Below are 26,848 nucleotides of genomic sequence, written 5' to 3'. Positions count from 1 at the left end.
GAAAAAATATGTCTGTGCTTTGATTTTGTGTCATTGGTGAAACAAACTATTATTTTGAAAGAATAAAAATATGCAAGTAAGTACTTACAAGGTCATAGGTCAACAAAGAAGATGCTCTATTCAAGCACACACACGGTGAGTGTCCCTTTCCTTAATAGAAGTTAGAAATCTTGTTTAAAATGTCGGTTTTTGGTGTGGTTCTTTAAAAGCGTCATCGGTGTTGCGTTGGTTTGTGTCATTATAGATTTTTATTGGAAAAAAGACATGTTAACGGTACAATGTATAGATTTCAGCATGCCTCATCATGCATTTTTTGACTTTTTGAAGTCAGAAAGTCACTGTTTTTTGAGAATGACCCGTTTGTAGTATAACTTTGCAATTATACTATGACATTAGGCAACCGCTGATCAGAACAAACTGGAATTTGATCAATCGCTGGTCCAGGAAGAACTTCCTGTTTCAGTTTCTTAAAACTGCACAAAAGTTTGAACAAAATACAACCACCTGAATCAAAATGTTAAACGGATATCTTTAAGCTAAAATACAAATCTGGCGAAGTGGTCTACACATCATTCAACATCCAGGAGTCAAATAAAAAAATGTTTCAAACAAAACAGTGATTCCATTTATCAAGTATAGGCTACTTACCTTTTCTGTAAAATGAAAATAGCAAGCGCATGCTTGTTGAACAAAAGTTACATCCAGTCATTTTTGCATGTTGTACCTTTTTTTGACTAAACTAACTTTACAGTAACCGTACAGTATGCTACAATCAGGCTGAGACTTCTCTTTTCTGCAAGAAATTCTGTAAAATGTGTAATAAAAACTGAGGAATGCAAAACCTATTTCAATGTGGTACACTCTTATTGGAAGATGAAAGCTTTATAAAATGATCCAAGGTTTTTAACATATAAGATGTGTAAGGATGTGTAGAATCTTATGACGTGTGTGCAAAACCTCAAAATCTGCAGAGGTTGCTATGTAGTTCTGTGAGTGCAGGTTCGATGTCTGAATATCAGTTTAATTTACCTTTGATGCCAAATGTTGGACCTTGTGATGGTTGGCGTACACATGCAAATGCATTATGTTTGAGATGAGCCCCGAGTGCCTGAACCAAGCCTATTGTAGTTGTGCTCTTTCCTTCACCCAGAGGAGTCGGTGTGATTCTACATTTAAAATAGCATACATGCATAAGTGTTTCATTCAATTAGAAAAACCCCAAAGCCACCAGCCCTACACAAACCTATGCAAACTCACACAATGTGAATTCAACTTCACATGTGAAAAAGAGATGAAAAAGATTTTTACCCGGTTACGACCACATATTTGCCATTTGGTTGTGCCTGCAGCCGATCAAGCATTTTCAGCTGGACTTTGGCCTTGGTTTTACCATAAAGTTCAACCTCGTCCGGAAAAATACCAATTTCCTTACTAAGAAGCTCAATGGGTTTGGGTACACCGGAGCGAGAGATGACAATATCGCTGCAGGGAAAAATAAACAAATATACTATCTTTAATTATAAGACAGTATACATTTTATGGATATGCTGTGAAAAAGTAAACCATCCCCAGAGTAAATTAACAAAGGAAAAAAGCTTTTTTAAATATATTTTAAATATACTAAATATATTTATAAGAAAAGAGTTTAACATTTTAACATTTTGTTTCCATGTTAGAAAGTGTATACATATGTATACATAACACATATCAGGGATGTGATCAGCAAAGGACAAAAAAGAAGGAAGACTGCACGCACAACACATACCCAACCCCAATCCCACCCAAAAATAGTCCTTAATGTTATTAATTAAATTTTACATGATTAAAACATGCAACTGTTTGCCAAAAATAGATATTTTTCACTTAGCAACACAAAAACAAACTATTATAGTTTACCAATTCTGACTGGCAATTTTGGAAATATCAGTTCAAAAGTTGATTAGTCTAACAGTCACCTTAACAATATTTAGTAAAATAGGTTGATGCTTTGTGCAAATATCTTATGCCAATGTCAAATAAAATGGGATTAACAAGTGGCACCCCTTACAGTATGTAGTTTATATTAGGCCTAATTTTATTTTTATTGTAATCAGCAATAATTCATTAAACAATAATTGAACACAAAAAGTAAAGAATACTCTGGTCACTAGATGGCGTATCTACATCATTCATACAGTGTTTGTCCGCATTAATCTGCATGTAATAAAGGTATTTGCAAACGATGCATGTTGCGGTTTAAGTTCATTTAAATGTATGCATTCAGTAGAGACTTCAACGCGTTTATGTAAAGATAGTGACTAGATCGGCCATTTGTATAGTTTGAAGTCATTAAATCGCGCGGAATGGCCAATTTTAGTCTCTGTATATAGATAATGTAAAGCATATAGACGTCTCGACTTCCAGACTCGGGATTTTCTGTATACGTTACAAAACGGTGTTCAGTTCCCCACTTAAATAAAAATCACACCACAAGCTTTTTTGAGTACCAAAACAACGGTGTTTGGCGTCAATTTTTCACGGACTCTCTGGATACATAAAGATAACTCGCAAAATGATGTTCTGAATGAAGCGGTCGCTCTGCATTTATAACAAGCGTGTGCATGATGTAGAGAGCGTAGAAATGATCCTGTTGGCCGGTTGTATGAGGACTACGCGCACGTCCCCAAACCCCCACCCCCCAATCCCATCAAAAATTAAATACGGAAATTCGTATTTATACAGAAAAACCCTATCCCTGCTATATGCAATATGTTTAGACATGTCTACATTTTGTTTTGACATAAACCCCCTTTTTTAACCCAACAGTATAGACAATGTATGGACAAGCAAAACATTTGGATAATGTAACCACAAGAAACAAACTCCAAATTAAACCTCAAAAATAATTCTCCTAAAAACAAACTGTATTTAATGCAGTGGTTCTCAAACTGGGGGCCGTGGCCTCCTCGGGGGCCCCAAAATGGTTCCAGGGGGACCACAGATTTTGTGGCATTTTAGAAATATACATATTTATCATAAATTTTGTGCAATCAAACATCAGAAAAACAACGTCACCAACCAAAAGAATTGATGTTTTAGCATTGTTTAACTGAATATTTTCTTGGTTTAATTAAAATTTTAAGTTTAAGATTATAAGTCATTATTTGGGGGGCCGCAAAGCAATGCACTCTACACAAAGTAGGCCTTACAACAAAAAAGTTTGAGAACCACTGATTTAATGAACACTTCGTAAAGACATGGTCACATGACAAAGGTTTCCTATTAATTGCCGTTACAATGCCATCAAATGTGGAGTAAAAAAGAAAGTCCCAAGTAGCATTTTAATACTGCCATCAATTTCAAATGAACTGAAACTGTAAATTGTCTCAAATACAGTGAGCAGATTTGCCACAATCTAAGAATGCAATGAAGATTCAAAGTAATCAGGTTCATAAAAAAGATGGTGACAATTTGTTTTTGTATTTCACAGAGCTATCGTCTGTTGATCAAGAAAACTATTAGTAAACTAAAAGTGAGAAGTAAAATGAAAATGCATCTAACCTCGGAACAGGACATTGCAGGTTGAGTTTTGTGTAACTTATGTTCCACTTCCCTGGTTCTTTTGCTTGAAGGAATTGTTTAGCACTCAAAACTGTGTTCTGATGAGAAATTAGAGACAATTATAATTATAAGATTCTATCATAAAATACATGGTTTTAAAAGCAAATAACTAAATTTACATTAAAAATATTTCTTTTTTTCTATGATTCCTTTGCCCGAGGTCACTCTACACTGGTGCTGTTACTTGTCTGTCATTTGGCTGCATAAAAGTTAAAGAACTACCAACTGCATCCACTATATGGACAGTATCGTAAAATGTTACGAAAACAAAAGCCAAAACAAAAGTTCACAGAAAAAAGCTGAAGTCTAACTAAAGCAGCACGTGCAACACCGCGACGCAACTCTCCTATTGCAACACTCCCACTTCTTGCCAGGGACGAAAATATAAAAAGTATAAATTGCTAACATCTCAATACAATAAAAATCGCACTATATTGCCACCTAGTGGTGCAACTGGGTAACTACTACTACCTCACATGCATAACAACCTGTGTTAGTCATTTAAAGGTTACATATATTTTACGGCTCTAGACAAATTTTATTTGGTGGGAGAGGGCCCAAAAAGGCTCTTTTGGTCACAAAGGTTGTCGACCCCTGCCTTAACCCCATTGAGAATCTTTGGGATGTACTGGAGAAGACTTTGCGCAGCGGTCCGACTCTCCCCTCATCAAAATGATACGTAATCAAAGCTAAGGGCGGTCCAACGAAATATTAGAGCGTGTGACTTTTTTGGACAGCCAGTGTATAATCCTACTACAACCAATGTGCTGTTACTTGATAAAGTAGTCAAAGACCACAATACCTCCATAAGCATGGCTACGGTCATAGGGCCGACACCTCCAGGTACAGGTGTGATGAATGCAGCCTGATCTTTGGCAGAATCAAAGTGAACGTCCCCAACGACTTTCTTTCCGCTAGGTCTGTTGCTGTCTGAGAGGACATCATTACTCACATCAAAAGCATTTTATCAGAAGTAACATCATCCAAGTTAAATAACTGTACTAGCTAATATTACATAACATTTTTGTAATGCATAAACATAGATTGGCAAAAATATAAATGGATGCACTGCGTTTAAAATACTGACAGTGGCATTCATTTGAAATGATATTTATATCCTGCATCTCTGATAATGATAAATACGGTAGTATCACATAACAGGCATATGTAAACTATATTTATGTAAGCTTATGCGTAATGCATCATAAGATCTACAGAAGGTTCTAAACAAAAGGCATCTGGCTACATGTTCAAAACGCTCACCAGGGACGGTGTTAATACCACAGTCAATGACCACGGCTCCCTTCTTTAGCCAGTCTCCTCGAACCATCTCTGGTTTTCCAATCGCAGTCACCAGGATGTCTGCCATTCCCACCTACAAAATGAAGCAAGATGCATTCAGTAATTAACACTGAATCCAGGTGTTGATTTCAAATAAGAAAGACTGTCTACAACAGTAAAACAAATTCATATTCACAGGCTCAAGTATCAGTTATTTATTGCTAGTCACAACACACTAGTATGAAAGCTTGAATTTCATTTAACCAGGAACACATTTTATAAGGCAATGTGCTTGGTTATTCTGGCACTATTTTATGTATCGTAAATGACTTAAAATAAATAAAGTTACGTTTTCAGTAATTGGAGGGTTGTATATAATGTTCTGTGTAAAACTAAAGAATACATTGAGTGTAGTAAAGATCACTGCTGCAAAACTCAACGCATGATTTAGCTTTAGTTTATTTAGAAGAAATCAGTGCCATGATGAAATACAGATGTAAACACAACATTCACACGAAAAGGACTGTGGCTGTGAGAAACATTCCATATATATTTACATTTATGCATTTGGCAGACACTTTTATCCAAAGCGACTTACATTGCATTATCCGATACATTTTGTTTCTAAGTATGTGCAATCCCCTGGGATCGAACCCACGACCTTGGCATTGCTAGCGCCATGCTCTTACCACTGAGCTACATATATTTATATACATAAAAAAATAGTAATGGAAAAAGATATCGAATTTTGTGAGTTAACCCTATTAATCATTGGGCCTTATTCATGAAACACGAGCAGAACGATTTTCAGTGTAAATCGTTCGTAAAGTCGTTTTGACGTACATTTTTGTATTCATGAAAATGTTCGTATTTTCAAAATGTTAGTTGGTACGAAAGAAACGAACACCTGCTCCATACCACGTGTAAATAGTGCGTAAAACCGCACGTGACGTTCTGTATTCTTTTAGACAAACTGATGACACTGCATTTTGCTGCGCTATATATCATAATAATATTTCATGAATTCTTATGCCCTGTCTTAATCATTTTATACTTTTTAACTTTGGGTAAAACGCAGAGCTCGTCACTGTCCTTTTTAACACAGCCGTCCAATCACAGTGGAGAAGAGGCGGGACAAACACTACATTGACCAACCATCATACACAACAGTCGAGAAGTTAATATTAATGGTTACTGCATTTTCATATTAAGTAATATTGTTCGAAATAAGATACTAGTAACAAGTATGCAACCACATCTCCGGAATAACGCGCAGTGCCTCTAAAGCATTCTCAGGCGCTAGCTGGTCGTTTTCAGAAGAGCACCAAGTATTATTATTTTAGCTGGCTAAAAACACTTTGATGGGGACAGTTTAATTGATTAATTTATTTGTAAGCATATAGCCTTATTAGTCTATTTTGCATTTATGCAATATAATGTAGCCAAACCAGAGAATGAAGTCCAGAGGATTCCAGCATTCCGAGATACGTAATTTGCGTAGCAATAATTCATAGGCGGGGATTATTCTAATTGTGAATGAGCGTGCATGCGTGCCCTGTTCACGAATGAATGATCACGAACTCATTAACATACACACATTTTACTACGAAATCTGACGTTTACGAAGTATTTGTGTATCCATATGAAAGTTTTCGGGTAGGTCTGTTTTACGTGCAAATTACTCTGAGTTTACTCGTATATTTATGAACATTTCATGAATGAGCCCATTGAGAGAGAAAGGAAATATCAATGACTGAAATTCTGTTTAAAACGATTATACAAAGGAACAAAATTTTTGCTCACTTAATGATAACCCCACCTGTGTCTAGATTAGATCTCTCCTCTAACCCTGTGCATTTATAATCCTTTGTCAACTCGGTTTTCGATCACGTCTTGTTTTGGTTTAGTGTTTGTTTTGTTTCCCTGTTGTATTTCTGATGATCTCCTGCATTCAGTTATCTATAATAGATTATTCAAGTATTTATCGGTTTGTGTGTGTTGATAACACACAAACATTATAACACCTACAGGTACGTATAATAAACAATTTGTCAAAATTAAATTATTTCATAATACTGCATTTGAAATATTACTAAATATTTCATTTATGAAAATGTTAATGTAAAAGCAGCTGTTCTGACCTACAGGTGCAAACTGTCCCTTTGTGCCACCTATTTCACATTTGCCTGTAAATACTAAAAAAGGAAGCAAAAAGTACAAGAAAAGCATTGTTGAGCTCAATTTTGTTCACTTTTGCAGAGAAATCAGGATTTAGTCCCCATTACAGAACAAAGATCGAGTTACTGACCTGGGGTGTAATGTATAAACCCTATGGACACACAAAATGGGTGTCACCACTGGATAATCAAAAATGGGCAAAGAGATGGGACGTGGGTGGAGCTGAAGCTAATATTGACTAGAGCCATTGAACGAGAGAGAGAGTCACGACAAAAGAAGTACAAATTTTCCAAGCGTCACGTGATTCATGGAGCCTTCAGATAGTTCCAAGTTATATTTTTTCTTTTAATTGTTTCTTTAATTTTTTATTAATTAAATGACTTGCGTCTTTAAATGTGTTAAAAGTTTACCTCAATTGGTCTGTTCAGCCGTAGCTCCATGCATTACTAACTTCCGGGAACTATTGAGAGAATCCATGAACCGCCATTGCTGTGAAAAACTGTTCCACTGGAGTCAACAGAGTTGACGCAACTCTCTCTCTCTCAACGGCTCTGGTAGTGACCATAGAATGTAGAGACAGCAACATCAATCCACCTGTCACTCAAGTGGCCACGCCCTTAATTATGATGAATTTTAAGGCTTAATATAATTTAAACGGAGGATTTATAAAAAATGTACCCCCCCTGAGTTGTCATAAAGAGCAAAATTAGCTATATAGACCAAAATCCTTTTTTGTACCAAGCTGTAAACATGCTTTTTTCTGTTATAAAGTTGGGAATTTAAAATGGGGCTCAATGAGATTCTGCTCTGTTTTGGAACCAGTCTCAAGCTGTCAATGAATTGCAGTTTAATTCACTTCCGTGTTGGTTTCACGAGAAAGACCGGAAGGTTGCCGCTTGGTTGATGCAGGTGTTTGGTGTCAGAAGATCAACTGTGTATAACCTTACGAATCAATCCTGTCAATCAAATCAGTCATTTTCATGCACTGCACCTTAACACAGTGACAGAAGACAACAGGTGATGTGACAGACAACAAGTTTAGTCTAGCATGGTTTTGTTCATACAGCAGGGCTTCTCTGTAAATGCGTTTGTGAGTAGGGCTGCACAATAAATCGAAAATAAACCGCACGTTATATGAAATTCAAAAACGCAGCTAGAACCTTATAATTCCAAGGCGACAAATTTGTCTAATCTTTTGGAACAAGCCACGTCACCATTTTTCTCAGTTAAAGCCACAATATGGAATAATTTTGTTATGAAATATCCAAAAATCACTTGCACAATGTGGAAACCCAAAAAAGCGTAAACGTAGGCCAAATGAGGCAAGCAGGCTTATGGACAAACGAAGAAATAAAACAAGGATTAATAACGGTGTGGCGTTTTCTAAATGGAGAGAGCTTCGCAACCAACTTGGACTCGACAGAGACTCTGCTCTCGCATGTGTTTTAATAGACAGGTAAGCACATTTTTTTTATTGTACACGAAATACTCATGCACAGATTATTTGAATAGTTATGACTGCAGTTACCCTATGAAATACAGTATATGTCGCACAAAAATATGTAGCCAATAACGTTACTTGTAAATGCTGTGGGTTCGTTCAAATTTACTTTTTAAACGACGACTGTATGACTGTATTAAACAGGTAAAACTGTGTAGCATTACACTACCAAATCAATGGACAAAGTCCAATATCAGTTGCAGGCTAAAATAGCATTACATTCCACGTTTCTTGCAAGCTAATTCATTACGATGACATAAAATAAAATTCATTCATTACCTCGTCCGTGAACATGATGGGCGATCTCCATACGCCTCTGGATGGTGAAAACGACATGTCTCATAATTCCACTTTCCTACATAACGTCATTTAGCTTCGCCTTTTGTTGTTGTTTCGAAAGTGCACCATCTAGCGGTCCAAATATTCCATATTATGGCTTTAATATGTTTCTAAAGGTGCTGTTGACTTGAAACTTTGACCAGATGTTGGTAACAACCCAAGTAAATCCATACATACAAAGAAAACAAAACAAATAAGTTCAGTACTTAAGTTATGTGTAATAAAAAGGAATGACACAGGGAAAAAGGCATGGAAAGCCAAGACACCAGCTGAAATCTGTCAGTAATTAGAAATCAATCCCGCCCCTTGTGAGTGGAAATTAATATCAGCAGGTTCAGTCGCAACTGATAGCCTATAAAAAGGTGTCTTATTACCAAGGTGTTACCCAAGAAACATCTCATGATGGGTTAAGAGCTCTATCAAGTCAATAAAGTGGTGGCATTGGTAACAGAAGGATTACTAAACTTCTGAATGTTCAAGTGAGCACTATTGGGGCCATATTCCGGAATCATTTCACCATAAACCGGCCACAACCAGATGCTCCTAGCAAGATTTCTGATGGAGTAAAAAGAATGATCACAAAAATTGACCAAGGACCGCTTGTGGAGAGCTTTGGAAAGACCTGTTTCAAAGAAAACAATAAGTAATGTACTCAGCCGCCGTAGCCCGTATGCACACTCACAATGCAAGACTCCATTGCTGAAGAAGATGCATGTTGAAGCTCGTTTAAAGTTTGCTGCACAACATTTAGACAAGCCTGTGAAATACTGTCTGAGAATATAGTCTGGTCAGATGAGACCAAAATTGAACTCTTTGAGGGGCGGTTTCTCTGACAGGGCTTAAGCCTAGTCCCAGACTAACTTAAATGTCAGAGGTGTCTTGATCAAAAACAACTTACACTGACATATCTTAAAACATATCACTGTGGTTGCATGGTCTCAAGATGCACACCAGTAATGTTTTTTTGTAAAGTATGTTTTTTAAATTGACAATGGCATAGTCTTGGTTTAAGCTAATTCTTGTCTGGGAAACTGCCCCTGAATGCCTTAATACACACTATGTTTGGAGGTTAAATGGCACTGCACATCACCCCAAAACACCATATAATTTGAGGAAGCATGAATGGAAAAAATGTACAGAGACATTCTTGATAGAAATCTGTTACCATCTACCAGGATGATGAAGATGATATGAGGGTGGACATTTCAGCAAGACAATGATCCCAAACACACAGCCAAGGAAACTCTCAGATGGTTTCAGAGAAAGAAAATAAAGCTGCTAGAATGGCACAGCCAATCACTTGACTTGAATCCAATAGAAAATCTATGGAAAGAACTTAAGATCATAGAAGAGGCCCATGGAACCTTCAAGATTTGAAGACAGTGTGGAAGAATGGCCCAAAATCCCACCAGACCAATGCATACGACTAGTATTTCCACACAGGAGGCGTCTCGAAGCTGTCATTACCAGCCAAAGGCTTTTGTACAAAGTATTAAAGACATTTCAAATTTCCCCGAGTCAATCCATTATATTACACATAACTTAAAGTCCGGGTAAAGAGAATTCTGAGAATTGTTTCTAAACACATTATAGATGTTAGAAATGTATTGCTGAAACACAATACAAAGACTCAGAAGTATGTAGTACTGAATTGTGGAGTTAAACCGTTAAACAGTTTTTCACCAATTCTCTTTTCAGGATTTTTTGGGCGGGGTTAAACGGGGAATCGATGACGCAATGGAGCGTCCGAGCATGCATGGCCCCTCCACTATCACTAGAGCGTCTAGCATCAGGTGTCTGCTCAATCACGAGCNCAACCAGATGCTCCTAGCAAGATTTCTGATGGAGTAAAAAGAATGATCACAAAAATTGACCAAGGACCGCTTGTGGAGAGCTTTGGAAAGACCTGTTTCAAAGAAAACAATAAGTAATGTACTCAGCCGCCGTAGCCCACAATGCAAGACTCCATTGCTGAAGAAGATGCATGTTGAAGCTCGTTTAAAGTTTGCTGCACAACATTTAGACAAGCCTGTGAAATACTGTCTGAGAATATAGTCTGGTCAGATGAGACCAAAATTGAACTCTTTGAGGGGCGGTTTCTCTGACAGGGCTTAAGCCTAGTCCCAGACTAACTTAAATGTCAGAGGTGTCTTGATCAAAAACAACTTACACTGACATATCTTAAAACATATCACTGTGGTTGCATGGTCTCAAGATGCACACCAGTAATGTTTTTTTGTAAAGTATGTTTTTTAAATTGACAATGGCATAGTCTTGGTTTAAGCTAATTCTTGTCTGGGAAACTGCCCCTGAATGCCTTAATACACACTATGTTTGGAGGTTAAATGGCACTGCACATCACCCCAAAACACCATATAATTTGAGGAAGCATGATTGGAAAAAATGTACAGAGACATTCTTGATAGAAATCTGTTACCATCTACCAGGATGATGAAGATGATATGAGGGTGGACATTTCAGCAAGACAATGATCCCAAACACACAGCCAAGGAAACTCTCAGATGGTTTCAGAGAAAGAAAATAAAGCTGCTAGAATGGCACAGCCAATCACTTGACTTGAATCCAATAGAAAATCTATGGAAAGAACTTAAGATCATAGAAGAGGCCCATGGAACCTTCAAGATTTGAAGACAGTGTGGAAGAATGGCCCAAAATCCCACCAGACCAATGCATACGACTAGTATTTCCACACAGGAGGCGTCTCGAAGCTGTCATTACCAGCCAAAGGCTTTTGTACAAAGTATTAAAGACATTTCAAATTTCCCCGAGTCAATCCATTATATTACACATAACTTAAAGTCCGGGTAAAGAGAATTCTGAGAATTGTTTCTAAACACATTATAGATGTTAGAAATGTATTGCTGAAACACAATACAAAGACTCAGAAGTATGTAGTACTGAATTGTGGAGTTAAACCGTTAAACAGTTTTTCACCAATTCTCTTTTCAGGATTTTTTGGGCGGGGTTAAACGGGGAATCGATGACGCAATGGAGCGTCCGAGCATGCATGGCCCCTCCACTATCACTAGAGCGTCTAGCATCAGGTGTCTGCTCAATCACGAGCTCAGGGTTGTAAGCTTTTTGCACACACTTTCAGTCTCTCACTCTGACCAACTAAACAAATCTCAAATAACAGACAATCCACCCGGCTGGTTTGCTATCAGCAATTTCAGCATCTACCTCATCAGCTCAAGAGAGAACCACTACAGAGCTGTCTGTGTTCACACTTGACTTCTTTTTTGAAGCTGCTAGCATCTGTTTTAAATTATAATCCTATGGAGTAAAGCTTGTTTTCAAAAAAAGTCCTCTGAGCACTTTTTTGAGGATGGAAAAAAGTTCAACTTTTCTGAAAAAACATCCTGTCAAGCACCATTTTCACAGCTAACCAATGACGGAGACCTGTCGTTTCCATAACAACATGCGAGGAACGTGATTGGTCGAAATAAAATGGCAGCCGAAACGCCCGTTGGAGCATAGTTTTGTATAAATGTACGTTTAATTTTCACTTAATTTTCACAATTTTCAATAACTTTTGATTACATTTCTAGCGAGAAATTAGTATTGTAGTTTCTAAATATGTGATTGGTTATAGCAAAGACGATTTACTATTTCAATGTCACTTTACTCAGACTAAGTACTGAATTTGTTTGTTTTGTTTTCTTTGCATGTGTGGATTACTTGGGTTGTTACTGACATCTGGTGAAAATTTTATGTCAACTGCACCTTTAGAAATATATTTACTGAGAAACATAATGACATGTTCAATACTTACCCACTGTATTTATTATAAATACTTAATAAATAAATATTAAGTGGTAAAACACAGTCTTTTGATCGGCCAAACGTATGTACATTTATGAACTGTACACATTTCCTACTTTAGTAACTAAACTCAGGCACAGATATCTAACACAGTAATAAGCACAAACTACAATGATGTCACCTCAGAGGGCAGGTCTGCAGTCTTGGAATGACAGGTTGTCACAGTAGCATGATTCCAAAGAAGAAGGTCATGCATTGGTGCACCCACAATCTTACTGCGGCCAATCACCACAGCCCTTTTTCCCGCCAAAGGCACACCTGAGACACAAAGATACAGAGTGAATATACAGTAATGCACACTGCTATATTCAGAGGTTAAATTGGGATTTGTTATGTGCCGGGGCTCTGTGGGGGATTTTGAGGGGTGCGTATACGAAGATTATAATCTTATTCATTGACAAACTGTAAAATATAAATTGAGATTGCACTTGCTATGAACATTAAAATGCTGATCAAACTCATTCTAGATGCCAGCAGTTTACAAAGCTACATGTGATAAGAAATCTTTCTGTAGGCCTGAGCCCTTTCCTTGTGTCAATATCAAATATCATCATTTATTAATGTCCACAGAATTGTGTGTATGACCTGTGTATTTCCAGCACTATTCTGTCAAAACTTCATATAACATTCACAATGTTTGAGATGACCCGTTAACTTGTGCATCGTTGCTGGCCGCACACACCATGAACAAACCGCTTTAAAGGTGTGCTGAACTGGCTGTTTTTATTATTTTATACTGTTGTCTGAGGTCTACTTATGACGTTCGCGTGGTTTTTACATTCGAAAACATCAAAATCAATAAGTAACAGGTAATAATTCTACCCTGGTTTTGAGGCCGGATGGAGAAACGCTCTGTTTTAATGGTCGTGCTGATTGAAGAGTTGGAAGTAAACGCCCACTGCTATGATTGGATAGCAGTTTGCATAGTAAACTTAGTTGGAGCCTTCTGTGAATTTGGTTAGACACGTAATGTTAGGTTACACATTATCAGGACATATCAAGCGATCTCTAACAAAGCAATAGTGACGCATAGTACAAATACGTTTTACTCACATAAGATTGAAAAAAGCACTGCTTTTTAATTTTAGTCTCTCCGCAAATCCAGTGCCTTGTTCACAAAGGAATCCATGGTGAAATGACGCAAACAAATGCTCAATGTTTCACCCACGTGAGCAGGAACGTACTTAAAAATAAACTTCAACCACGCATTCTTAATATCAGAATCCGAAGGAAGCGACTGTGTTCTTCCACAACCAGGCGCTGCACAATGTTGCATGTTTGTTACTTGGTCGCTCTAAATAAAAATAACAGTGAAACAAGTCCTCACTTTTGCACATATGACACGTGGCTAGCCGCTCTCGAGAGCCCTTCGCTAAAGTGACAGGGTTGCCAGATCTTCACAGAAAAAATAAGAAAAAAAGACAAGACAAAAACAAACCTTAAAATGCAAATTGTTTATATATTTTATAAGACCAAAAATTCTTAAAATCTGCAACAGACCATTTATTAAGACCTAAGTGCCGAGGCTTTTTGATCTAAGACCAAACAACAAGCATAAAAGCGCTTATTAATAACAAACATGGCAACACAGCAAAAGAGCGCTGTGTGATGTAGCCTTCCGAGCATAAACACAACGCAGCGCATATATTAGCAGTTTAGTTTAAACTGACAGACAAAACGAATCTTTAGCTGAAAAATATGTCGCTATGGTTACCAGTTTGTCGATCATCACAAATGCGGGAGTGTGTACTGTGTGTGGCTAAAGTCATTCGCGAACTAGTGGGCGGGGCTACAGAAGTAGTTGTTGATATTTTTCTGTGGAGGCGGTGTTCAACCTATCTAGGTGCATTCCAGGACCTGCCGTTCGCTGAGCCTGGTGTCAATAACAGTTGTAATTTCAGTAACAAGGGCGTTTTCAGTTCTGACATTTACAGGATGTTCGCTTGAATACGATTCCCTCTTTTACAACAACATCTCGGATTAAAATTGAGGTCTTAATTCATTGCCCCTTTAAATGCTTGAATTTGATTAAAATGACATAATTTGGAAGTCGAACCTTTCTTCACAAAAGATCATTATGACTTGAAACATTAAAACTTGAAACATTAAAACAACAGTGCGCACCAGACGAGAAGCGGCACCGCGCGTCAAATAGGCATTGTGCGGCTGGGCACTGCCTATTTGACGCGCGGTGCCGCTTCTCGTCCGGTGCGCACTGTTGTTTTAATGTTTCTGCACTGCAGAAAGGAGACACAAGTGCGCGCAGACACACAGAATATATCTCCCTCCGAAGGGACCTTCGGGAAGGGGACACCAAACAAAACGTCACTTAGTCCAAATAAAGAGAAAACAACGTTGTTTTTATTGCTCCTTTTGCCAAGTGAATTTTAAAGCGGCCCTAACACACGCGGTTTCTGCCAATCTCATATTAATATTGAGTACCTATAGAGTAGTACTGCATACTTTGTATCTTCAAAGAGTATTTAGTTTTATCACATTTATAAAAGATAGATACAGCTGTACGATTATTTCCAAAAGCATACGGCACGTGCGGGGGGGAGGGGTAGGCTGAAATAAACCACGTGCACATCCATTGCCAACAAAACACAGACATCAGTTTCACTCATCGCATGCGGTTCATGTCCGGCATCTTTTAGCGCTGGGACGGCTCCATATATCAGTTTCAAACGATCTCCAAATCCAGCGTTATATCCACCGTTTATATAACATTCATCACCCAAATGCAGTGAACAAACAAACACCTGAACTTCGCCAACGTACGCGCTCGCGCTCTCTCTCTCTCTCTCTCTCCTTCACACAAGTGAAAGTGAAGTCTGCGCATGCTCCTTCTCCTGCTCTCCTTGCTGCCGCGGGGCGTGCCGCGTGCTTTTCCGGGAGAATTGTCCAATAAGGGAATAAGAAAAATTGTTACGAAACAGTTTTATATGTTCGAAAAAAACTTTCGGAAACCTGTAAGATCGCTGGGGGAGTGAATCGAGCACAGAAATACTACGTAATACGGCCAACTCATTTTTTGACAAGTTGACCATGTTAAGCATGAGAAGACAGCACGTTTAACATTGTAAAGAAGTCAGAATGCTGGACACACCGCATCAAGAGCTTTACGGTTCATAGAAAGTAGGGCATAGGGATGATCACTTTGGAATGGAACGCAGGGAATGATTTCTGTTGCATATAGATCTGTCTTTCAGCGATTATCAGTGTAAGTTTATACACCGTCAAGTTTAAGTAACAATTCACATTTTTTGTCAGAGTGCCGCTCCATAACACCAGAAGAGCCAATTTTACCACTCAAATAACCCTTATTTTGATTAAAGTAAGACACAAAACAACTGCACAGAGCTTCTCAAACAGGCTGTGAAAACCCTTCTACACTTAATTTTATTTTTGTTTCAACCATGAATCATTTTCAGAGGAATATTACACTGCAAAAACCAGGAGGCATTGTTGCTCAGCGAATAATTTCTGCTTGCCTCCACCAAAAAAATCTCTGGCGGAAAGCCCGCTCTCTTCGGAACAATTGTAATACTTTTGCGGCAGACAAATGCAAATGCGTTTCAGTATCTTTTCCTTGCAAGCAAATCCAAAGGTTCAAAAAAAGAACAACAAAAGTGATGCGAGCAGCTACATCCATTTTGGTGCCTTGTCGCCTTCATAGCGGTAACCCAGCAACATGAGTACGTGGCCGCCGCTTGATGACGCAAGCGCACCGCGGTTCGTATGCAAAAATTACAATGTGAACACAGACCTGCGGGGGAGGGAGGAGAAATCAAACTAGGGTTCGGTCCAGGCAATCGAACTAGATGTGAAAGCGGCCTGTCCGACGTGTTCTGCATGCATCTCTTCAAGCTGCGCAGTTTTAAAGTTTAAAAGGGAGAGGTGTTTAAATGACAAAATTAAAGATTATATTAGTAAAACCCAATTTGTGGCGTTTGCACTTTGCAAAGTACATAATAGGCTAAATACCCTGATTTGGTGGTTTATTTAGTTCAGAGATGGGTAACGAAGTACATTTACTTGAGTACTGTACTTAAGTACACTTTTTGAGTATTTGTACTTAAGTATTACTTTTTCTGTTTACTTTTTACTGTACTTCACTACATATGAATGACAAATATCTCACTTTTCATGGCACAAAAAATGATTTCCTTGGCCGACCCTCCCCTCGCTCCCACGTTTGGGAGAGACTATTGTCAGTTGCTTCTAATATGACACACATGAATCAACTCACCAGGTGTATTAATTATAGAGACATTCACAACATTTTGGGAGAAGGCAAATGAGTTCAGTTGTGTATACTTTTCCCATATCTGATTTACTTACCATAAGCAAAAGATGTAATTACATTTATATCCAATTAATCAATTAATCAAAAAAATAATCGTCCAACTAATCAATTATCAAAATAACCGTTGGTTGCAGCCCTATCCTGATGCAAGACCTGTTTTAACTATTTCGAATTTTATTCTATTCGGAATATTCGGGGATTGTTTCCGGCTTTGCTACTGTTTGGACGCATTTACTAGCTCTCCGTACTTTGCGCTTCTACTTTTATGCTTTATCTTATTTAAACACCAGCGGTTCAGTACAGTGCTCAGACTAAACAACTAGGAACTAAAACCAAAGACTCTGGGAAATACTTCAAAACTTTTGGAATGCTCAGCAACCAGGATTTTTTCTAGGATAGTGGTCTACCAGCTTACTGCCGACAATTGAAACTCTTAAGGATAACTCCGCTGCCCACACTCAAACTGGTGTGAAAATGCCTTCTTTTGGATCAACAACCACCTGCTGCTCAAACTGCCACAAACTTCTACAAAAGATTGCAGTTCTCGAAACAAAGTTACTTTCGTCTCTGAAGGAACACACAGCTGAGCCTCGCCGTGGACCCCCTCAGCATATAGCAGGTGAGTTCTGTGAACCCAGTACTTCTCAACAGACTATAATGAGCTCAGACAAACCTTTACAGATGCAAACAAAGGTAACTGAGGACACAAACCGTTGACAGAAACAGGGCGCAAGACCTAAAGGTGCTCGTAATATTAGACTGTCAAGAGTTTCAAAAATTGCTGCATTAGCTTCATCTACCCCAGATATGGCTAAGACTCGACAAGACAATGTTGGTATTCTACCACCCCCTGTACATCTTGAAAATAGATTTGAGGCACTAATGAATATGGGTGAAGAATCCCCAAATGTGGTCAGGCAAAAATCAAAAGTGGACACTGCAGCTGGCAGACGCTCTGTGTCAAACAGGCAACGGCGCTCTGCTCAGAAAGCAGCCGAGCCCAATACTCTGATAGTGGGGGACTCTATTATCAGAAACCTTCGAAGCAGGGCTATACTTACATACTATTTCCCTCAAGTAATGATTGCTGATGTAAGCAAGGAACTGTCCAACATCCTGACACAACATAAGTCTCTCTCACTACACACTCTCTCCCTCTCTCCTACATCATCTCTTTTGAGCTTCTCAGAGAAAATGGAGGAACTAGTGTTTGCTGGAACAAAACTCTCCCACTCTATTGTCGCGAGTCCACAAGTTTCAACTAAAAAGCGACAGGCCCCACAACCACCAAAGCCTCTGGGTTAACCTAGCCAACCCGTTCCCTCTGAAAGAGCTCTCCGGCCTCTGCCACAACGCCAGGGATCACACCAACCCCCATCTGCTGGAGGTGGACTAAACAAGACTGCAAAGAGCACTGGTAACTGATATGAATTGGGTCCCCGCTATGATAACAGCAACAATCTCAAATATTTACAGAACAAGTGGGAACCCAGTGTTCCTTTAGTTTTCCCTATATCTGTCCTGATAAGTAAGCGAAAAACTAAGGCCCTTTCCAGTCGTGTGGCAAACCTATCTAATCTACTACCTATTAGACGTCACTCTGAGAATGACAGGGATAAAAAACTAAAAACAGTTACTATTAAATTAGCACTTTTAAACATTCGTTCAATAAAAAACAAATCCTTTTTGGTCAATGACCTCATCACCAGTAACAAACTGGACTTCATGTTTCTAAATGAAACTTGGTTAGATGATAGTTGTAGTGCTACAATCTTCAATGAATCTGCCCCCCCAAACTTTACTTTTATAAATGTTTGCAGAGCTATTAGGAGAGGTGGAGGAATAGATGCTCTATTTAAAGATCTCTTTCAATGCAAGCAAGTGTTACTTGGTGACTACCTGTCCTTTGAATACTTGAGTATTGCTTTAAAAGGTGCACCACACACTCTGTTTACAATTATTTACAGACCTCCCAAATACTCCTCAGTCTTTGTTGATGACTTTTCAGAACTGCTATCAGCTATTTCCTCAGAATTTGACTGCTTTGTTATTGCTGGAGATTTTAATATTCATGTAGACAAGACAGAAAACAACACTGCAAATAAACTCTTAAATGTTTTAAACACTTTTGATCTGATCCAACAAGTGCACGGTCCCACACACAATCGTGGACACACTCTGGATCTGCTCATAAGCAAAGGCCTAAACATTTCATCCACTATTATTAGAGATATGGCGCTGTCTGATCATTTCTGTATTTTCTTTAATATATCAATCAGACCTGCCACTGAAGATAGACCCGTCTCTGTAAAAAAGAGATTCATAAATGAGAACACCAGTGAGCTATTTATGAATGCTATGTTTTTGTCACCAAGTATATCTGCAGACTCTATTGATGTTCTCCTCGGTAGCTTTAATGCAAAAGTAAAAAATGCTATCGATGCCATTGCTCCATTCAAGGTCGAGGCGATAACTGGCAGGCCTAAAGCACCCTGGAGAAACACACCAGCAGTACAAAGCATGAAAAGAACATGCAGAAAAGCTGAGCGTATGTGGCGAAAAACAAAACTTGAAGTAGGGCTGAACGATTAATCGAAATCGAATCGCAATCGCGATGTGAGACGTTGCGATTTGCTAATCGCAAGAGGCTGCGATGTGGAAACGACGTGAAATATAGGAAACGCGTCTGTTCCAAGCCCGCTTTGAGTGGCATTCTTGCTAACCAACAGAGTGAGCGCACCTCCGTTATGCCTAATCAAAAAAAAAAAAAACAGAAAGCAGAAGTGATAGAGAGTGTGTGTTATTATGGCATCTGCAGAGTCAGATCGATCATATTAGGAAAATAAATACTAAAGAACCATCCAATTCAGAAGACCGCACACACAGCCTGTGTTATACTCGCTCTCTTCCCCGCGTTGCGCGTCTTGCGGACGAGCCGTTTAAACTTGACGCGCACACATAGCCCGTTTCATACTCGCTCGTCTCGCGGACGAGCCGTTTAAACTTGATGCGCACACATAGCCTGTTTCATACTCGCGCGACTCTTCCCCGTGTTGCGCGTCTCGCGGACGAGCCGTTTAAACTTGATGCGCACACATAGCCTGTTTCATACTCGCGGGGCTCTTCCCCGTCTCGCGGACGAGCCGTTTAAACTTGATGCGCACACATAGCCTGTTTCATACTCACGCGACTCTTCCCCGTGTTGCGTGTCTCACGGACGAGCCGTTTAAACTTGATGCACACACATAGCCTATTTCATACTCGCACGTCTCTGCCCCGCGTTGTGCGTCTCGTGGACGAGCCGTTTAAACTTGATGCGCACACATAGCCTGTTTCATACTCGCACGTCTCTGCCCCGCTTTGCGCGTCTCGTGGACGAGCCGTTTAAACTTGATGCGCACACACAAGCTTAAGTTATAGTCGTGCGTAGGACCTACGCCGTAACCTACGGCGTAGCCTACGTACGTAGACGACGACGTCGTGAACATTTATGGTTCTGCATTGAGAATATGGGTCGTACTGCCGCCACGCTAGTTGGCTCTTTGTGTTTTCCCGGGTTGCTCTTCTTCGCCGATGTTTTGTGTGTATGCTAGTGTTTGCAAGCGATGGAAGCTGATCGCATCTTAACGGAGTTGGAGCTGATCGAAGTAGAAAAACAGTTACTTTTAATTAAATCACTTAAACAAAAAGCTAGAAACCAGAGATGTCGATGCTCGCCAAGTTGTTCTTTTGTGGACTCTGAACTTGCCGGAAGAAGACGCCAGAGAAGAAGACGCCAGAAATGCGTAGAAGGAAGTACGATGCTGCCAATCACAGCGTTTGCGGTCCGCGTAGGGTCCGCGTTGAGTTGACGCGTAGTTACATTTTTGGAGAGGTGCGCGTCAGGCTACGGCGTAGGGTACGCACAGGGTACGCGGCTCTGCGTAGGCTACGCCATAGGTTACGGCGTAGGTCCTACGCAGAACCATAAATTACGCTTGTGCCTGTTGCCTTGACGCACGCGCGCACCCTGTGTCAACTCACGCCTAGCTCCGCGTTTCAAACAAATGTAAATTCTATCTAACTGTTTTGCTAATTTCACTTGGATGAAATTAAACATTCAGCACATTTTCTACTTGTTTTAAAAAATCCCACATACTTAAAAAATTATAAATCAGCCTATGTAACCTATGAACTATTTTAATAATTCACTAACACAATAGAAAATGTTATGGATTTAAGGGTTACAATGGGAGTTGTATTTGTTTTAATGGAAACTATAATAGTGTACACTGGTATTTGGATTCTAATGGTGTGATGTAATCTTGAAGCTGGGAACCAATTGAACAACAGTAAGCCTTATTTGAATAATGCCCAAAACACAATACAAAAATGAATTTTGTAATGGTTTTAATGGAAACAATTAGAATTTCTGTAATTTTTTTGTTGTTTTCTTTCAGCAGGGTAATTATACCCATACTGTGCTCCACACAACAATATTGAGCTGAAACTTGAATTAGAAAAGTTAAAATCGCAAATCAAATCGCAATCGCAATGTCTGTCAAAAAAATCGCAATTAGATATTTTCCACAAATCGCACAGCCCTAACTTGAAGTTCACTATAACATCTATAAAGACAGTCTGCATGCCTTCAATGTTGACTTAGGCAAAGCTAGACAGAACTTTTTCTTTAACATGATAAACTGCAACATAAATAACACTCGCACTCTTTTTGCAACTGTAGAGAGACTAACAAATCCCCCGAGGCAAGTTCCCAGGGAAATGCTGTCTGATGACAAATGCAATGAGTTTGCAACTTTTTTCCTTGAGAAGATCAATAATATCAGAATGGAAATCAGCAAAGCTCCATGCGGCAGTCAGGTCAGTCTGACTTCAGTACTTCAGAAATTAGTAACGCTGTCTGAATTTCAGACAACTGATAACAAAACCTCGGAGGAAACGGTACAGCATCTTAAAGTGTCAACTTGCAGCCTTGACACACTTCCCACATCCTTTTTCAAAAGAGTGTTTAACTGATTCCCAAAAACACCATCAGACAGCTGCAGCTCAAACAGAACGCTGTTGCCAGGATTCTGACCAAATCCAAAAAATCTGAGCATATCACTCCAATCCTCAGGTCCTTACACTGGTTACCAGTTACTTTTAGAATCAACTTCAAAGTATTATTAATTGTCTATAAATCACTCAATGGTCTAGGACCTAAATACATTTCAGATATTCTTACATAATATAAACCAAACAGACTTCTCAGATCATTAGGATCAAGTCAGCTAGAGATAACAAGAGTTCACTCCAAACAAGGCGAGTCAGCGTTTAGCCATTACGCCACCCATAGCTGGAATCTGCTTCCAGAAGACATCAGACGTTCACCAACAGTAGATACTTTTAAATCCAGATTAAAAACACACCTTTTTAGCTGTGCATTTACAACCTGAGCATTTACAACCTGCACTGTACTGGTTTACATCAACTGCACTTCTATTTCTAATTTATTTTGCTCTTATTCTTTTTATATATACTCACATTTTTAATCAATTTTATTGCTGTTTTATTGTCTCTTAAAATCTAAAGTATTTGTGATCTTAAATCATTTTCATTTTAAAGATACGTCTTATTTCTCTCTGTCAATCATTTTATGTAAAGCACTTTGAATTGCCCTTGTGTATGAAATGTGCTATATAAATAAACTTGCCTTGCCTTGCCTATGTTTGTTGAAAAATAAGTGGCTTTTGAACAATCAATGAATAGGCTCCATACCATGATGGTAAATCCATTACAGGTATGTTCTTGAACCTGTTATTTATATTGTAGAATTGACTAAGCTTTTTCTGCATTGATGTACTGTCTTTCTGTGATTATATTATGTCAGTTGCACTGTATGGTAGAGTTAGTATCTAAAACAAAAATTTAAAGGGATAGTTTACCAAAAAAATAAAAATTCTGTCATCATTTACTCACCCCCAGGTTGTTCCAAACCTGTATTCATCTATTTGTTCTGCTGAACACAAAGTAATATATTTGGAAGAATGTCAGTAACCAAACAGATCGCATCCCCCATTTACTACCATAGTAGGGAAAATACACACTATGGGAGTCAATGGGGGATAAGATCTGTTTGATTACTGACATTTTTCCAGATATCTTCCTTTGTGTTTCGCAGAACAAATAAATGAATACAGGTTTGAAACAATCTGACAGAATTTTCATTTTTGGGTAAACTATCCCTTAAAGACAACGATCATAGGATATAATGTTAAACTCTGGATTCTGAGTGTAAAATATGTTTGAATTTTAAAAATGGGCAGCAACAGCACGGTTCTTGTCTGGTGTGCGACCCCCCTAACTTAAGTAACGCTTCAAAATGTTGTTAAGTTATATGAGGTGCGTTTCCCACCTGTTTGTTTGATGAGCTCCATACATCCTTTGGGAGTACATGGTATAAAACAGTCTCCAATATCACCACGAGCAAGTTTTCCTGCATTTATACTGGTCAACCTTAAGAAAGCAAAAATATACAATGATATATCAAAACATCTTTGTCATTCTCATTTGGTATGCTTTTTTTTGATGGGCCAGAAAACAGTAAAATGCCATAGTTTGTTGAAATACAAATAAAAAGAAGAAAAACACAATTCCATAAAGGCTTTAAATCTCTTTTTACCCATCCACATCTTTCTCTGGAGCCACAGCGTTGACGACCCTCTCTGTATTAATAGTGTGGATGGAGTCGAGGGGCAGCTGCACTATGAGTCCATGAACACTGGAATTCTCATTGATTTCATGAACCCTGGACATAATCTTCAAAGTGCACAAAAACAGCAGCAAAATGAAGACAGACATAAAATAACTGCTCGAAATAACACAGTTTGACTACATAATAAGAAATACTAAAGCTCAGATCTTTTGAATATTAAGTTATTACTTCTTTGCAAACTTTTTTGACTTATCTGTTGTACCTCATTTTCAGTAGCGGTCTGTGGAAGCTTCACATGTACAGCATTGATTCCAATCTTAAGAGCAAGAGAGTTATTGTTATTATCAGTGTCTTTCATATATCAGTGTTCTTTTGTTCTGTCCTTTGGCATGAGAGCAATTAAAGGCTCTTAAAAGTCCAACTAAATGCTCTCACAATATACCGGTATGCTAATAACTATGATATAATACCGTGTTAATTCTAGACACATGATATTGTCGTAAATAATTCAGCATCCATTTAATAGTCTTATATTCATATAATATTCTTCTTTTAATATTCTTCTATTCTATTAAAATGCTTTAACAGTCACAAATTTTAAGAGACTTAAAATAAAACATTTGACTGACAGGCATTATTTGTTCATTTAAAAAACACATTCAAGTAGACATCGCGATAAGACCGTTACCACAGATTCTTTTGGGCAAGATAAAACGAAGTAAATGTGATATGATATTGTGACAGTCATAATTCCAAGTATTGTTTAAATAAGAACACATATCCAGCATTTACCGGCTTAAACAGAAAAATTACAGCCGACTCAAGTCTTCTCCTATGGCCTGAACCAAACTTACACATCGCAGTACACACCACTAGGTTCTGAGGTCGACCATGTGTGAAGTAATTAAACATCTTGATTTCATGTAGAATTTCATCATGTTTATTGGTAAGATCTGTTTTGGTAGGGCATCTGCATGATATTAGGCCGGTGGTTTTATTGTGGTGGATCAGAGTATGTACAATATATGTACCTGTTAGCAAACATAGACTAAGTATAGTGCTGCCCTGCTACATCCTGACGCATCAGCTAACTGCACACTGAGATGAGTGAACTACTGCACCAAGTGTACAGAGTCTAGTGTGTGGCTTTACCTCAGCAGCTGCTTTCAGTTTCATACTTATGTACAGGTTAGAGTCCTCTCTGTCTCCCACCTACAACAAAGGTTAAATCAATCAACATGCAAACAGGTAGTGAACAAGTACAAGAAAACAACACTGGTCTATAGCCAAACATTCAAAATAAATGTAGTCTTTTGTATGTAAACTTTATAGGGACACAGAGAATGAAAGCGATGCTGACACTGTTGGGTCAGTATAAACGACCCATGACCTGGGAATGGCAGAGGAAGGGATCTCAATTTATAGCAATGACTAAATCGCCTGGATATGACTGGGTTTGGCCAGTTCTTGCTTTTTAGACAATTAACAACGCAATCTGAAGGTGCTTTTGAATCATGCATGACATAATTTTATCATGTTATACACCCAAAAGTCACAGATGATGCAATCGTAACTCTGCACTGGAAATCATACAATGTCATGCTCTCTTTATTGGCAGCGATTGCAAACGGACCCATTTCTTTTTCGATCTGGTCGGACAGTGTAAGCAAAAGGCAAAAAGTAAACATGAAAGCACCATGCAAAAGTTTATGCACACAAAAGTTCAGCTAGAGATTTAGCTTATCTTAATTAGCTATGGCTTGTTCAAAAACTTGCTATGCTACCCCCCTTTTGTTATATACTGTGCCCATAAAAAGTATTCAGCCCCCCCTTCATTATTCTCAAATGTTGTTATGCTACTGCCTTATGTAAAATTACTATAAATTACTTTTTTTACATTAATCTACACAAGCAAAAAAGAAATGTGTGGGAACTTTACAAATGTATTAAAAATAAAACAAATAATTACATTTGGCATCTGCCAAATGAATAAATGTAAATGTACATTGCAGAAGTATACATCCCCTTTTCTGGGACACTTGAAATTTAGCTCAGTTTTGCATGCTGATGTTACAACACTTGAGTGGAGTTAACCTGTGGCAAATTCAATTGAATGATATGATTTGGAAAGGCACAACCTCTCAATAAAAGGTCGAACTGCTGAAAATCTGCTGTATATCAGAGCAAAAACTAAGCCATGAGGTCAGAGGTACTGCCAGTAGAGCTCAGACAGGATTATATCAAGATACAGCTCTAAGAAAGACTACAAAATAAATCTGTTGTATTGAAGGTTCACAGAAGCATGTAGCCTCCATTAAACATTAATAGAAGAACTTTGGAACAACCAGATTTCTTTCTTCCACTGGCCTCCTGGCCAAACTGAGCAATCAATGGAGAAGGGTCTTTGTTAGACTGGTGACCAAGAAGCTGGTGATCACTCTGGTTGAGCTCCATGATTATATATGGAGATGGGAGAAACTTACAGGAGGACAAACATCACTGCAACACCACTAGCGCCCCAGGATTTTTTTATGGGGTGGCCAAAATGGGGCCAGTATAATTGTTAGGGTGGCACAATACAAAAATGTACTACGCTTAAAGGCGCAGTGTGTAAACAATAACAACGGCGTAGCTTGATGACACTGTGAAGTAGCTCCACCACTAAGACTCAATCAGACTTGAATGAGAAATCACATTTATGGATGATGTAAAGTAGTAAAGTTTTAAAAATGTTGCGTTTGATGGCATGATTTTATTTCATTATAATGAATTTGACGCATTAGACGCAATTAATAAAATAAATTTATTACTATTTAGTCAGATGATCTAAAAACGATTACTGCTAATTCAGTAAATATATACATGACACTCATGCTACATTAAGAAAAAGACATTCAAACAATAAGACTAACCTTGTTGATCGATATAATCATACGTTTTCTGTCAGTAAAAGAATCTAAACAGTTACTCACCTGTCTAGTAAAACACATGCAAGATCAGCATCTCGGTCTAGTTAAAATTTAGGAAATGCCACACCGATATTGATTCTAGTTTGATCTCTCTCGATTATATCTTCTTGTCCCAAACTTTTCTTGGGTCATTT

The 26,848-nt window shown here is 38.5% G+C and overlaps 1 protein-coding gene across 5 annotated transcripts in view; it reads right to left on the bottom strand.

The window, feature by feature from the left end:
• mthfd1b (methylenetetrahydrofolate dehydrogenase (NADP+ dependent) 1b) overlaps positions 1-26,848 on the bottom strand; it is a 58,176-nt gene that overhangs the window by 26,995 nt on the left and 4,333 nt on the right. For all 5 annotated transcript variants that reach the window (XR_008963667.1, XR_008963668.1, XM_057343910.1 and 2 more), the window contains 10 exons: positions 24,898-24,957; positions 24,008-24,061; positions 23,713-23,849; positions 23,446-23,546; positions 12,864-13,000; positions 4,864-4,975; positions 4,403-4,530; positions 3,541-3,638; positions 1,309-1,482; positions 1,030-1,166 (listed from right to left, as the gene is read on the bottom strand). Coding sequence is in view for 3 of the 5 variants with exons in the window: in XM_057343910.1 (XP_057199893.1) it covers positions 1,030-1,166; positions 1,309-1,482; positions 3,541-3,638; positions 4,403-4,530; positions 4,864-4,975; positions 12,864-13,000; positions 23,446-23,546; positions 23,713-23,849; positions 24,008-24,061; positions 24,898-24,957 (1,138 nt within the window). In the remaining 2 variants the exon portion in view is untranslated. The remainder of the gene's footprint in view (positions 1-1,029; positions 1,167-1,308; positions 1,483-3,540; positions 3,639-4,402; positions 4,531-4,863; positions 4,976-12,863; positions 13,001-23,445; positions 23,547-23,712; positions 23,850-24,007; positions 24,062-24,897; positions 24,958-26,848) is intronic.

The sequence above is a fragment of the Triplophysa rosa genome, linkage group LG10 (assembly GCF_024868665.1).
Source record: "Triplophysa rosa linkage group LG10, Trosa_1v2, whole genome shotgun sequence".
Lineage (NCBI taxonomy): Eukaryota > Metazoa > Chordata > Actinopteri > Cypriniformes > Nemacheilidae > Triplophysa > Triplophysa rosa.
This window is presented reverse-complemented; position numbering and strand designations above follow the sequence as displayed.